At 39.4% G+C, this 14,448-nt stretch overlaps 2 protein-coding genes across 2 annotated transcripts; one reads left to right on the forward strand and one right to left on the reverse strand.

Moving 5' to 3' along the window:
- The first annotated feature begins 3,802 nt into the window (after positions 1-3,802).
- Positions 3,803-7,164, forward strand: LOC110912246 (succinate dehydrogenase [ubiquinone] iron-sulfur subunit 2, mitochondrial). The gene is made up of 2 exons (XM_022156923.2): positions 3,803-4,521; positions 6,805-7,164. The coding sequence occupies exons 1-2, from the start codon at positions 3,863-3,865 to the stop codon at positions 6,968-6,970; spliced, it is 825 nt and encodes a 274-aa protein (XP_022012615.1). The 5' UTR covers positions 3,803-3,862; the 3' UTR covers positions 6,971-7,164.
- Positions 7,165-7,502: 338 nt separating this feature from the next.
- Positions 7,503-12,295, reverse strand: LOC110912245 (protein WVD2-like 7). The gene is made up of 9 exons (XM_022156921.2): positions 11,990-12,295; positions 10,729-11,319; positions 8,945-9,301; positions 8,828-8,880; positions 8,658-8,732; positions 8,471-8,570; positions 8,320-8,382; positions 8,128-8,238; positions 7,503-8,038 (listed from the first exon to the last, which is right to left on the reverse strand). The coding sequence occupies exons 1-9, from the start codon at positions 12,059-12,061 to the stop codon at positions 7,838-7,840; spliced, it is 1,623 nt and encodes a 540-aa protein (XP_022012613.1). The 5' UTR covers positions 12,062-12,295; the 3' UTR covers positions 7,503-7,837.
- Positions 12,296-14,448: the final 2,153 nt, after the last annotated feature.

Genomic DNA, 14,448 nt, shown 5'->3' on the forward strand with positions numbered 1-14,448 from the left:
GGAGCATTGATAGCGGCGCCTAGATTACCTACGGTGGGTCGTAGATAATCCATAAGGGTACGTTGCTCCGCCATTGGAGGTGGATCACCCGAAACCTTCTCTTGGTTTTTGGCTTTTAACCTTTTTCTGAGAAAGCGTTCGGGTTCTTCTAGTGGTTCTTTTATGTCTTTATTGGAACTGGAGCTCATACACTACGTGAGGTTGGCGTCGGGTTCCAAGTCCTGAAATAAAAACAGAAAAGAATGTTGGTCAGAAGGTTCACCACGGCCCCGTGTTGAGCGAACACGGCCCGTGGTCGGAATTTCAGTGATTGTTTTCCAGATCCCAGTTACTGGAAGTTAGACACGGCCCCGTGTTGCACCGGCACGGCCCCGTGGTCAGCCTTCTGTAACTTGGAAAACAAAAACTGCCAGTAACGATGCTGGGCACGGCCCGTGTCCGACCAGGCACGGCCCCGTGCTGAGCTCTGCAGAAGCTGAAAATCTACGAAAAATCCTAAAAATTAAAGAAAAAAATAAAAATATGATTAGGCCATTGATTCCTAACTTTCTTAAAATCCTTGTGTCCCCGGCAGCGGCGCCAAAAAACTTGATGTGCGTGAAGTGTGTTATATTTTTAGATATATATTTAAGCCTTTTTTACACTTTTAGCCAAGTTTTAAATTTATAAAACACGATATTCACTAACACTAAACACACATATGGACAAGTGCACCCATCGTGGACGTAGTATAGTGTTGGTAAGATACTGAGGTCGTCCAAGGACACAAGAGCTTTTAATACCGGTTTATCCTCAACGTCTAATCAAATCAAAAAGTGAGAAAAAATGTTTTAAACTAAGAAAAATAAAAACTAACTAAATGCTGAAAAATAAAATAAAATAAAAACAGATAGACAAGATGAATCACTTGGATCCGACACGTGTGTTAGTATAACCTTTGATTATTTTCGCACTTTTGCACTTGTTTAAGAGATTATCTTAGTTATTGTAGTAGGCCCCTCTTTTGAAGGCGACGTTACCCTCAACCCAGTAGTTTGAATCAGCAAGGATACAATCCTAAAGGGTCGGATTATTGAAAGATAATGAATTAAGTTATTAATGCAAATTATGGTAGGCCCCGCTTTCGGCGGTGACGTTACCCTCGGCTAAGTAGTCTGAGTCAGCAGGGATAAAGTCCTAAATAGTCGGGTTATAGTATTAATAGTAGTTAACTTATGAGGGGGTCAAAGAGTTTGGATCCCCGCCATCCAATACCTATGGGCATTGAAGGAGATCCTACTAAATTTGACCCAGGTCCCAAGCAGGACCTCTAAACGCTGAACAAGGGCAAGACCCTTACCAAACCGTTCCCTTAACCCCCGACCAGGTAGCCAACATACCTCCATATAGACCGTGGAGATATGAATGGTGAAAATCTTTTATTTTATATAGACAGTAAAATAATGCCAAGACACCACGGACAAACGATAAGGAAAGATCACCTTCAACATAAGTAACTAGTTATTAAAGTCATTAATACAAAACCAAATAAAAAGTGCAAAAGATTAAAAATAAAAAGTATTATACTAAACACTTGTCTTCACCAAGTGATGTAAGAGAATTAGGCAAACATGGCCTTGATTGTCAAGAACTCTTACGATCAATCTTGGATCCCGAGACGACTCACACACTCTACGATGGACAATGGATGATGGTGGTGGATGATGGTGTTATGGTGGTGGTGGGTGGTGGGTGAAGTGTGAGAGAGGTGGTGTGCCAAGGGATGAGATGGAATGAAACCAAGCACCCCTATTTATAGGCTGAACAGAAGGCTGGGCACGGCCCCATGTCCGCTGGACACGCCCCCGTGCCCGTCTGACATTCTCTCTCTTCATTAATTGTAATTCGCAATTACAATTAATGCGCCTGCTGTACTTTCACCACGCCCCCGTGCCCGCTGGACACGGCCCCGTGGTGGGCAATGGAAGCTTCTACTGGTTTGTCTTTTCTGCTGCTTCTTGGGCACGGCCCCGTGTTCGCTGGACACGGGGCGTGTTCAGTCTTCTGTTTTCTCTTCTTTGCCTTGGGAGGTGCCGTTGAGGATCCGGGCAGTCTACTTTTATTCCTTTTCTTGTATTTATGCTAGAATTAGTTGTCTTTTTGCTTCTTTTGTGATTTTGAGCTCATTTCATCCTGAAAATACAAAAGGAAGACAAAAACACTCTTTTTCCAACATTAGTACTTAAAAAGGGTTAGTTTTATGCCTTAATTGATGTGATTTATATGTTGCATTTTACACACATCATCAACCCAACTTTTCAGCGTCAACAATATGGAGAAGGCGTCGTCCACGGGCCAAGGGGGAGTTGCCGACGCGTTGTCTGGCCTCAGTTTTCTCCGGACGCCCTAACATGCTGTCTACGCACAAGTTCTGCCGACACAACTTTCTGGAGGGCGTCGCCGACAGGCAACTAGGGCGTCGACAACTCACCCTCTAAAACATGTATCTTCTGATTTTGTTGTTTCACATGTCCGGTTGATCCGTTTTTCGTCCCGGTGCCCCGTAAAGCTTCGAAATGCTCCTTAAACTTCGTTAACCTGCAAAAACACAAATCACATCAAAGTAGGCAATTCGAAACTCAATTTTATGTAAAAACACAAACTTTACATACAATAAAACATCAGTTTTCAATCACGCATCATCTGTCGTGTGGCGCGAGAGCGCAACGTCTGCGGACCCACTACTTCCTTCCTCTTCGCGTGTCGCAGAACATATCCCCTCCTCCCCCGCGTGGCATGAGGGAGCTACTTTTTTAGAACTTAATTTTTGGCCACTCGCTTGACCCGCGCAACCCAATTTCCCGCATTTATGTTCCTTTTCCATCATTTAGCACCCATCAAACCTATAAAACCCGACGCACAATAAGTACAACATACCGATACAAAACAACGCGTTAAAACTGCGAAAACATGTACAAAACTCATACAAATGCAATGTGTTTTTACCAACACATGAGAGACTCTTCAAGTTTGTTTTCTGTCTCATCCATGAAAAAAGTCCTCTTTAACTCGTGAACTATGCCTCTTAATGCATCCATGGAATGGAATCAGTGGCTTCCCAAGAAGGTTAACGTTATGATGTGAAAGGCTGGGTTAAACAAATTACCTACAATGAAGGAGCTGGAAAAAAAAAGAAGAAATGTCTAAATCGATTCGGAGATATGCAAATTATGCGATAATGACTAAGCAACATGCGAGCATCAACTAACCGCATGCAGATTTACCTCTCAGATTTGGTATCGTGTTTCATGTTGGTGCGGGATCTCTCCTATCTTTGCGTTCTCGATTCATGATTGTGGTCAGTGCACAAATTTCAACAGCTTGACAAGAAGAAATGTAAGCCGCTTCATGGGATCATACTCACAACATGTTGGTGTATCTGGAGGTCCAGAAATGATTTGGTTTTTACGTCCGAATATAATGAACATAGTTAGAGTTTTGGAAGAGGTTAAATCTTTGAGTTTTCTTTGCACCAAGTTGTTTCCTAACGTCTCGCTAGTTTTTATGAAAGTTATCATTAAAAAAAAGAACTCAAAATTATAATGGTTTACTAACTTCACACTCCAATAGAAGATTCCTAATTAGTGATTACCGACTAGTCGATTGGATACTAATTGTTCCACGAGCACACCACACTACCCATACCCTAACCAACGGCTGATCACTCTACACATCATCACATCCAACCGTCACAATTTTCTCGTCCATTCAATCCCAAAACTACCCTTCAAACACCACCCTTATTACACTCCCCAAATTCCCAAATCTCAACACAACAAACAACATCCTCATCGTCATCAATCAAACAACCAAACCCTCAACAATGGCTACCAGTCTGGTCCGTCGATCTCTTTCTAGGGTTCACTCTTCACCCGCAACAAAACTCTTCATCTCCCGATCACACGCATCGGAGCCCCAAACCACCCAATCCACACCAGTAGCCCAAACAACACCTTCTCTCAAAACATTTCAAATCTACAGATGGAACCCCGACAGCCCGACCAAACCGGAGCTCAAATCCTACGAAATCAACCTCAACGAGTGCGGTCCAATGGTCCTAGACGCACTTATCAAAATCAAAAACGAGGTTGACCCAACCTTAACGTTCCGCAGGTCCTGTCGTGAGGGGATCTGCGGGTCGTGTGCAATGAACATTGACGGGTGTAACGGGCTCGCTTGTTTGACGAAGATACCGGCGAATAATGACACAATGATTACGCCTTTGCCACATATGTTTGTGATTAAGGATTTGGTTGTGGATATGACGAATTTTTATAACCAGTATAAGAGTATTGAGCCGTGGTTGAAGCGGAAGAGTCCTGCAACGGATGGGAAGGAGGTTTTGCAGAGTAAGAAGGATCGGGCGAAGCTGGATGGGATGTATGAGTGTATTTTGTGTTCTTGTTGTAGTACTTCTTGCCCCAGTTATTGGTGGAACCCTGAGAGTTATCTTGGCCCTGCTGCGCTTCTTCATGCGAATCGGTATTCATTTATTCGACTCTTGTGTTATGTATATGTTGCATGCAAGTACCAGATTAGTTTGATTGAAAGTTATGAATTAGATACTTGTTTCTTTAGTAATTGAGCTTGTCTTGAATTCTTATCATGCTTTGTTTGTTGTTTATATTGTGTATAGTTTTATATGGGAAAGCTGGACTTGGATCGATGTTTCTAGATTTTAGAAACCTTATATTTAGAATCTGAGGACATGATCATGGTATAGTTGTCAATAGCGATCGCTATGCTCGCTATAGTGAATAGCGTAGCGTAGCGTATAGTTCTAGTCTCGCTATAGCCTTTGTAGCGATAGAAAGCGATGGTAGCGACCTTTATTTTTCTTATTTGTTTTTTTAACATAAATAGCAATTAAATATAGCTGTAAAATAGCTGGATTTTAGGTTTTTGTTAAATATACATGTAAAATAGCGTATATACCAGGTATTTTGATATAATATACATATAGGCACCTTGTCGCTATTCACCGTTAACAACTATGGATCAGGGATAGCCGGATAGGAGTTAGTGGAGACGTCTGATTAAGGTTATGGACTTTTAGGTATAGATTTGTTTTCGGTTTTTCTTGGCGTTTTAGCTTTTACTATACTTTGGGTTGTCTTAGGCTTACTTTTGACTCTTTCTTTAGCGTGAGCTTAGCGCATAGATTTTTTTTAAGGAGTGCATAGGTACTTAAAGGGGGTTTGTGTTACCTTCTTGTCTCTTGTTGTTTTATCTGTTGCTACTATAGTTTTTCACCACTTTTTGTGATAAGCTATGCAGTCAATATCGGTGGGATATGTTGAGATATCGGTTATCGACCTTTTGCAACATATTGGTTCAGAATACCGGTTGCGATATTATCGGCGATATTGAAGTTTTGATTTCATGAGGCACACTCTATGTTATCTGGATACTATATTTTGCATGTCTAGAAAAGGTTTTAGAGCCGTAGGCCTCAATGGGAAAGGTTTGCTATGATTGGGTACGTTTGTTTGCTTGCTTGTTTTATATCAAGAATCATGATGTTTAGCTAGATAGGTGAACTCTTAGATTAGGGGGAAATCTTAGGATTCTTTGGCTGTTCTTCTGCACAAAGAAATTCGTCTATGAAATAAATTGGTCATATGTGCCTTGTTCATCAGTATAGCTCATGTATGAGTTAGCTTATAGAGAGTAAAGCGATCAGCTGACAATTTGGATGTTATAATCTCGTAGATGTTGAAATGTTGAGTTAGTGAGCTAGTGGTGTTAGTTAGTTGTTTCATGTTCATAGGAATAGCTAAATTCATGTGGCATTCCGTATCACAATAGTTATGATATGGGTTTTTAGATCTTTAGGAACGGGAATTAATAATTTTAGTAATGGTGTTAATATGATCGCGATGATTTGGTGCCATGGGAAACTGTATAAGAATTAAGAACAGTAGCATCTCAAGATCCAGTAGGTTAAAGCTCATGCATCTAACTGGGATAAGAACTATTGAATTATCTATAGATTTCTGCATTGGCTATTCTTAACAATATATAAATTCCTGATAGTGGGTTACGAGATCAATTGTGTATAAGTAAGTACCTTTGAGAGGTGACATTAAGTTTTTGCTGACACACATCTAGGCTCTCAGGCAAGGCAATGGAGGCCGTTGCTCTGAGGTAGACGCTGGTGTCTTTGAAAAGCACACAACAGGTGCACGCAAGGTGATGTCAGGCGATTTCTTTTATATCTGGAATTTGAAAAGATTTTCTTTTCCGCTTTCTGTTCTGAGTCTTTTGTCTTAAGGTTTTTCTTTTTATCTATTTAACCCTAATTCTTTATCTCTCACACCATTTGTCGCAGTCCCTGCCTTTTCTTATTGCATACACTTCTAGAAGTTGATTATATTTTCCTTTTTTTTTTTTTGACAATATTTATATTAAATATCTTATGTTATTGACTGTCGTAATGGCGGATTAAAAACCTAACAAAACTTATCTATTGAGCTACTGATAATTGAACGGTTCTTTTTATATTCAGAACCCTATACACTTCAATTAGGCAGTAACTAAGTTCCTTTCTTTTAATCATGTCAGTTTTTTTTTTACTATATGTGTGGATTAGTATTAACTTTTTACGCCTATCAAATATTTTTATTATTATTATTATCATCATTGCTTTTTTTTTTTTTTTGACCGTGCGCTTTTTTGCGCCTGGCGACTATGATCACCTAGGATACAACTTCTGTTACAATCTTGTTTATATTGATGCATCATGCGTTTCATTGTTTTGATCAGGTGGATCATGGACAGTCGTGATGAATATACAAAAGAGCGTCTAGATGCTGTAAATGATGAATTCAAGTTGTATCGCTGCCATACAATCTTGAATTGTGCTCGTGCCTGCCCTAAGGGGCTGAACCCCGGGAAGCAAATCCAGAACATCAAGAGCCTTCAGGCATAAGTGTTCTCTTTTTTTATTTTATTTTGGTTTAATTTTACAGGGAAATGATGAGTGTCATCCCTATTTCATTCTGGGATTATGTTAGAACATCTTTATAAGCTAAATAATTGGTAAACATGGTTGTATCATTGCCAATACTTGTGTTATTATGATCAGAAACCTTGAATAACGTCATTTGTTATATTTTGTTGTGAGATCCATTTCCCACATCCGGTACCATTTGGCGATCAGGTAAAGGTCATGGGGTTAGGGATTTTAATCATCGATGTGGTGCACGGTTTGGTGTTGGTGAACTAAAATGGTAAATTGTATGAGAATACAATGAAGTTTCCATGAATTGTTAGTGTATATAATTGTTGGATTTATTCCAATTGTTGGATTGACACTTTAAGCTGTCATATAATTGAAATTGTGCACCCTTTTTTGTAGATTAAACTATAAAAGAAGTTAACAAACATACAATATTTACAAACTCAAACACAAAATCAGTAAAGTCAACTACAAGATTGATGTATTATAGTACACCAGCAAGAAAACCTGAGTCAACAACCTTTGCAGTGGTTCGAGCATTAATACATGGGCTCATACCGGTTCAAACATAACCAGCTGGCGGTCCAACCAGCTGGCCCAGTTTACAAAACCATGTCATGTTTCAATTCATAAACTAGACCAACAACCACTTTAGTCAGTGACGGAAATTTCTAATATAGACTGGACTTACGAGGCAAAATGAAAAAAATGGCAAGCTTTTGATCATCTTGTTATGTTCCAAATATCTAATATAAACAAGGCCGCCAAACTAAAACTACTGGTTATGATCATTTTGTGAGTCGTACTTCAATATACAACATAAACCGGACCGGTATCTCAACTAGCAGCCATACAGCGTTGATTATTTGGACATGCGTTCTCATGGTTTATCCTTCTTGCTAATGAAGAGAGAGGATGACTAGTTATGTCATTAGTTTTCCAAAGCCTTCTTGAAGTCCTTTTGGTCAACGAGGGTTGTGATACTGTTGACTCAGGTTTTCTTGCTGGTGTTAAAGACTTCATATTTGCTCGAGGAGTCTGCAATGCAAAATAAACAATTATGATCATACATGTCAGCGTTTTGACACCGCTAACTAGCTATGTTTCGTTTTCAATTCCGCACATACCTTAATGATTGGGCTCTCTGGTGTTTCTCTTTCGTTATAGAAGCTAGGTAGCGGTCGAGCTTTAAAGCAAAAGCTTTGTCGGAATCTTCTGAATTCAGTCTCTGCTTTAGCCTGCAACATAATTCATAATTGCATGATTAAACAGTGTCAGCAATCTCCATACATATGTTAAATTAAAGGAATTAGTATAACCTTCAATGTTGCTTGCTGCTGCACTTTCGGTGCTGCTTTCTCATTAAATTTCTCTTCAAGCTTCTGAAATCGATGAAATGCGAAATAAGATTCAAGAAATTGAATGAATAGCAGTTTCATTAAGAAAGACATGAATATAATAAATTGTTGCCTGTTTTCTTCGTGCGGCTCTTTCCTCTGTTCGCAAGGTGAACGGGGACGATACGGTTGGCGATTGCAACTTGTTTTTATAAGCACTCAGCGTCTTTGAACTATTATTGGCACACAAAAAAAGATATCAAAAACTTTTTTTTTTCTAATGCACAATGAGTGTGTGTGTGGGGAGGGGAGGGGCATACACAGATGAAAATATCTGCCATTTTTGACCAGGCGTTTTGCTTCCAACCGCCGAGGGATGAACAGGCGTTTCCATCCTTCAAGATTTATAAAAAGAAACAAAAAGGTTAATACTTTAAGAGAAAAAAAAAGTTCTAAAAAACTGAAACCGTCAAAGTTTTTAATTATATACCTTTTTTTAACTGAAGGGGTTACCACAGGTTGCTTGTTCTCCCCATTTTTAACCTGTACCACCATATTCACATGAGTTTTACAATGGAGTCAACATAAGTACTGTATAATCGAATACCTTTAAAGGTGTTATTGTAGGCGTTGCACAACGTTTGGGTGTGGAATGAACAATGGGAGCGGGTTTCGTACTATCAATCGAGTTTACTTTGCATGATTCTTTAACAGAGCCAGAATTCATTAACGTGTACAAAGATCTTGGGGCTGATCTCTTTATATCATTGGACGCCATTGCAGTCGAGTTTTTGGTTCTTGGAGTGACCATATTTATATTTTCTTTCTGAGGGTGCATATATTTTCCTGGTGAAGATGGAAATCTCGACTGTTTTTTGCCAATTAACGGTGACCTGAAAGACGGTGTAGCCGGTTTCCTCCTGATCTTCGGTTGCAAAACCTCCTGGTCTGTGTTCAACTTTGACTGCAACAGAATCAAACAATGTATTTTACTCACAGTTTCATGCCGGGCTGCAAACGAACCGATCGTTCAGCGAACAGTTCATGAACCGTTCTGCAGGAAGTTCGTTTGTGTCCGTTCATTTAATAAACGAATTAACACGAATAAGAAATTCCGTTCATTTAGTTAATTGAATGAACATAAACAAAGGCCACATGCGTTCATTTATATTCGTGAACGTTCGGTAACGTGGTCGTTTGTGTTCGAGTGTTCATTAGTGTTTTTAGTTATTATATATTATTTAAATACTTCAAAATTCTGACAAATAAAATATTCATGAAAGCTTGTTTGTGTTCATTTTTTTCCATTTGTGTTTGTGAACATTCGCTTGCGTTCGTTACCTAAATTAACAAACGAACGCGTTTATTTCTTTAACGAACGAACAGAAACATAAAGTCTCATTCGGTAAGTGTTCATGAACAGTTCGTGAACACTAGGCCTGTAAACGAACCGAACGTTCATGAACTGTTCGTGAATTTGTTCAGCGGGAAGTTTGTTTATGTTCGTTTATTTAATAAACGAATGAACACAAACAAAAAATTGTATTCGTTTAATTAAATGAACGAACATGAACACACCTTGTGTTCGTTCTTTTATGTTCGTGAACACTCGTTTATGTTCGTTTATTTATGTTCATGAACGTTCATTTATGTTTGTTTATTTATGTTCATTTAAATTTTAGTAAATACAAAAATAGTTATATTTATATAAATATAGGTTTTCTAACTACTTATATAAATATAATTAATTAGTAATTGAGTTTTCTAGTAATAAAAAATGAAATTTTAGAATTTTTTTTAGATCGTAACTGATCACTTAATTAATATTTATATTAAAAAAACTACTTAACTTTAGTATTTATGAACCCTAATTCAGATGTGTTTTCGGATGAACTGTATTATATTAGACTTGTTTGTTTGTGTTCACTAATGTTAAATTGTGTTTGTTTATATTTGTTCATTTGTGTTCGTTTATGTTTGTTCAATCATGTTAATTTATGTTTGTTTAGGTTTATTCAAATATGTTCAGCTATTTTTTTTTGTTTGTGTTCGTGAACTGTTCGTTTAGGCTTTAAACGAACGAACATAAACGAACACGAACAAGCCCGATTTCTTAATAAACGAACACGAACAAAAAAATGTGTTCGATTATATGTTCGTGTTCATGTTCGGTTAAAGTTAAATGAACGAACACGAACATGCCTATGTTCGTGTTCGTTCGGTTCGTTTACAGGCCTAGTGAACACATATATTTCCTTAACAAACGAACACGAACAATTGTTCGTGTTCGTTTGGAGCCCTAGTTTCATGAATTGAAGTGTGTGTGAGTGGGGGGGGGGGGGGGGAGGTATTGAACTTTGTTGGAGAGAGGGTTATGAAAAGGAGTGTCACCTTCAACAACGGTCTATCCATATGAGATGTTCCACTATCCTCCGAAACCGAAAGTTGATCCTCAGCAACAACTAAAGTCTTATCGGTTTGAGGTGCAACCAGATTGACAGTTGACATATGACGCGTAGCATCATTTGCATTACTCGCATCTCGAGATACGATCTGACGTTCTTCATTGACGGCCATTTTCAAATTCGACGCGACCGGTTGCAAATAGTTCATGTGCAGAGTTGTTTGTGAAGCATGTAAGTTCGATGTCCTTGTTGGTAAATAATGAGATTTCAACAGCATTGTTGGTTTGGAATCGTGAGCACGATAATTTGTACCATGAATTCTTTCTTCAGCTTCAGATTTTGCCTTTTCTTGCTCAAGCAATGCGGCGGCAGCTGCAGCGGCCTTCTGAGCAGCAACTTTCTTGTAATGAGCTTCAAAGAAAGCCTTCTTCTCAGCCACAGATCCAGGCTGCGCGTAACTCTTGGCTTCTTCGACGTATCGCTTATGAGAAAAAGATGACCATTTTTCCCAGGATAATGACTCTGATGTGAACTTCCCGAAGGACACAGAATCTCCAAGAGCATTTCCGTGGTTTCCCTGCAAGATTTGAACCAAACACCACCAGAAAGTGTCATCGATCAACCCAAAAGCACCAAATTTTGCGACTTTTTAGCATTCTTTAACCAGATATATTATCTTAAATAAAAAGAAACAATCCAACATTACACAAATATATGTTTAGTTTGCAATCAATTCACTGGAGCATTTCTACAAACACTTGATACACAATAATCAAAATCCTTAATTTGTCAAGACTTACATGGTCACTGGAGCATTTCTACAAACACTTGGTACTCACTAACTAAAACCCTTAATTTCTCAAAACTTTCATGGTAGTTGAAATAATAACGGTCCAACCTTACACGAAAATATGTCTCATTTGAAATCGATTCACTGGAGAATTTCAACAAACACCTGGTACTCAACATTTAAAACCCTCAATTTCTCAAAACTTTTATGTAGTTGGAATCAAAACAGTACATTTCACAAAAACATGTTTAATTTGAAATGAATTCACTGGAGCAATTCGACAAACACTTGGTAATCAACAATCAAAACCCTGAATTTATCAAAACTTTCATGGTAGTTGTAATCAAAACAGTCCAACATTACACTAAATTATGTTTCATTTGAAATGAATTCAGTGGAGCATTTCAACAAACACTTGGTACTCAACAATCAGAACTCATAATTTATCAAGACTTACATGGTTATTGGACTCATGGGGCATGGTAGAAACAAAGGATAAAGAATTGATGAGACACGTGGATTCACCCATGTCTGTTGAAGACGAAACACAGAGATCTGAGTAGAATAAGATAAGGGTTTGGTTACAGAATCTTTTACTGGCAACGTTACATTACTGGAATTTGAAATTCAAATGAAAAGGTTGCTCCTTTTTGATTGGGTATTGGGTCCTACTTGTTTGGTATTTGGAAATGGAGTAAACAGACATCTGAGTAACGGTCGTCTGTTCAAAAATAATTTTTAACTGAAAAAGGAACCAAAGTCCATAACTCTCTGTCTTTATCCTTGAATTTAAAAAACGAATTTTTACATTCCGAGATCATTTAATATTCTTTGACCATCTCCTCATAACACAAACGTGGTAGGAATCTTTCAAAAATGTTTTTTTTTTAATTAAAATTCATTAAAACCCACCTTCCACCCAAACCGACAAAAGCCCAAACAAAAAAAAAAAAAAAAAAAAACACCCCATACTCAAACGGGCAAAGGGCAAACAACTACAACATATACAATGAATATTTACACCACTCCGCCCAATTAATATACTTACAAGACGATCTATTTTTAACCCAAACAAAACCTCTCGATTTTATCTCCCCTATAATTTCTTGTGGACTTCGCATGTTCTGCTTGAAAACCAACTCGTTCCTTCATTTCCAGATGCACCAACAAGAAATAATCATAAGCCGTGAATGATCTTCTTCGCTTTCTTTCCCACCTGAAACGAATTGTGGATATCCAATTTGTCTTTGAAGTCGAAGATGAATACCGGAGGGATGTTGCACCATACACCAACAGCCGACCACCCGATTAGCTACCGAACACGCACTAAATAAACGCTCCACCGTTTCCTCATAATTTGATAGGGTTAAAACCTTGGGGAGAAAGAAAACTAAGAGATAGAGAGATATTTGACTCAAATTATGCTTTCTTTCCTGAAGGGGTATGGTCCCAAAAAGCCGCGCAGACCTTCCTCGAGGTCGCGCGCAGGACCATACTCCTTAACCAGAAACATGTTCAATTCCAACCTCGCGCGGGTTACTTCAGCATTTATTGACCACGCGCAGGGTCTAAACAAGAGAAAACACTAAGTTCAACACTTAACATCCTGAAGACGAGCCTCCAACCGCCCATACCATGCGCAGGTCAGTTTCATGTGCAACAAGGGTCGCGCAGGGATATGGCGAAAGGGCACTTCAGAATACACGTAAGGTACAAGTGGCAGAAGAAAGGGCCAATCCGCGTCCTTCAGGCTCTGCTAAATCGTGCTCCACGATCGTCTGACGTGCAGGAGACAGAAAGTACTGAAGGACGATTACGTGGCACCAATCAAAGGGCAGAGACACCTGCCCCACGATCTCCACTTACCTGCTGATGGCAGAGGGACGATAAGGCCGATAGCAGTGACACGTGGCTCCATTCAAGGTGCGCCAGCACCGGAGAACTTCTAGAAGCCACTAACGGTCGACACCAGTGAGACAAGGAGCATATCCACTATGTTGTCACCTTCCGGCCCAAGGCCCATCAGCCCACATCCTCTTACACCTCTGCGGCTATAAATAGAGACCTCAGTTCATAGGTTAAACATTTTATTCCCTCTATTCACTCTTTACTCCCTTTAATCTCTTCAAAGCAGATACTTATTCTCACGCCGGAGTCTGGTTAAGAGGGAAACCCCCATATTCCCCTCTTAACGAGCTAACGGTGTTTCTGTTTTGCAGGATTAACCGGTCATTAAGGAGCTCAGGAAACCAAAGAAGATTAACCCTTATGGTTGAAACATAAAACAAACTAATTAACAATAAAATTAGTTACGTGTTTCTTCATTGGCGCCCACCGGTTTTCTACAAAATCACTTTCATCTTCTTTTTGAGCTTTCGTTGTTTTTTCCTTCGATCATGGCTGGTCAAGGAATCGTTCACGAGTTTGGTTTTGGAGCAAACTCTAATGCAGTGTTGGGGGAAGACAATCAAAATGTCCAAGCCCAACATGTGGAAGAAATCGGTGAAATCGAAGTAACCAACACGGAGGGACCCCGCGCGAGTATCACTCGCATCACTCAGACGGTAACCCCAGGAAACAATGGTGCTGGACCCTCGAATCCAGCTCCACCTCATAACATTTCGGCGCTACTAGGGCTACCCGAAGGTGAAACTCCAGCCTCGTGGTACGCCAAGCAAATTGCCACAATCAATGTGGCGTATCAATCTTTGAGCGCACAGCAAGCAGTTTTAACGGCAGAACCGTCCTTGGTTACACCTCAGGGCCAGAGTCAGGGGGCGAGCCAGATACCCCCATAACAAAATATCCAAGGAAGAGCTAACAGACCTCCCCCCATGAGAAGGCTGAGCATGCACGACACGCGCGACACACAGGGAGAGACAGAAAGCTATTATGACTATCCGTCACATGTCCAAA

The sequence above is a fragment of the Helianthus annuus genome, chromosome 15 (genome assembly GCF_002127325.2).
Source record: "Helianthus annuus cultivar XRQ/B chromosome 15, HanXRQr2.0-SUNRISE, whole genome shotgun sequence".
NCBI classification, from domain to species: Eukaryota; Viridiplantae; Streptophyta; class Magnoliopsida; order Asterales; family Asteraceae; genus Helianthus; species Helianthus annuus.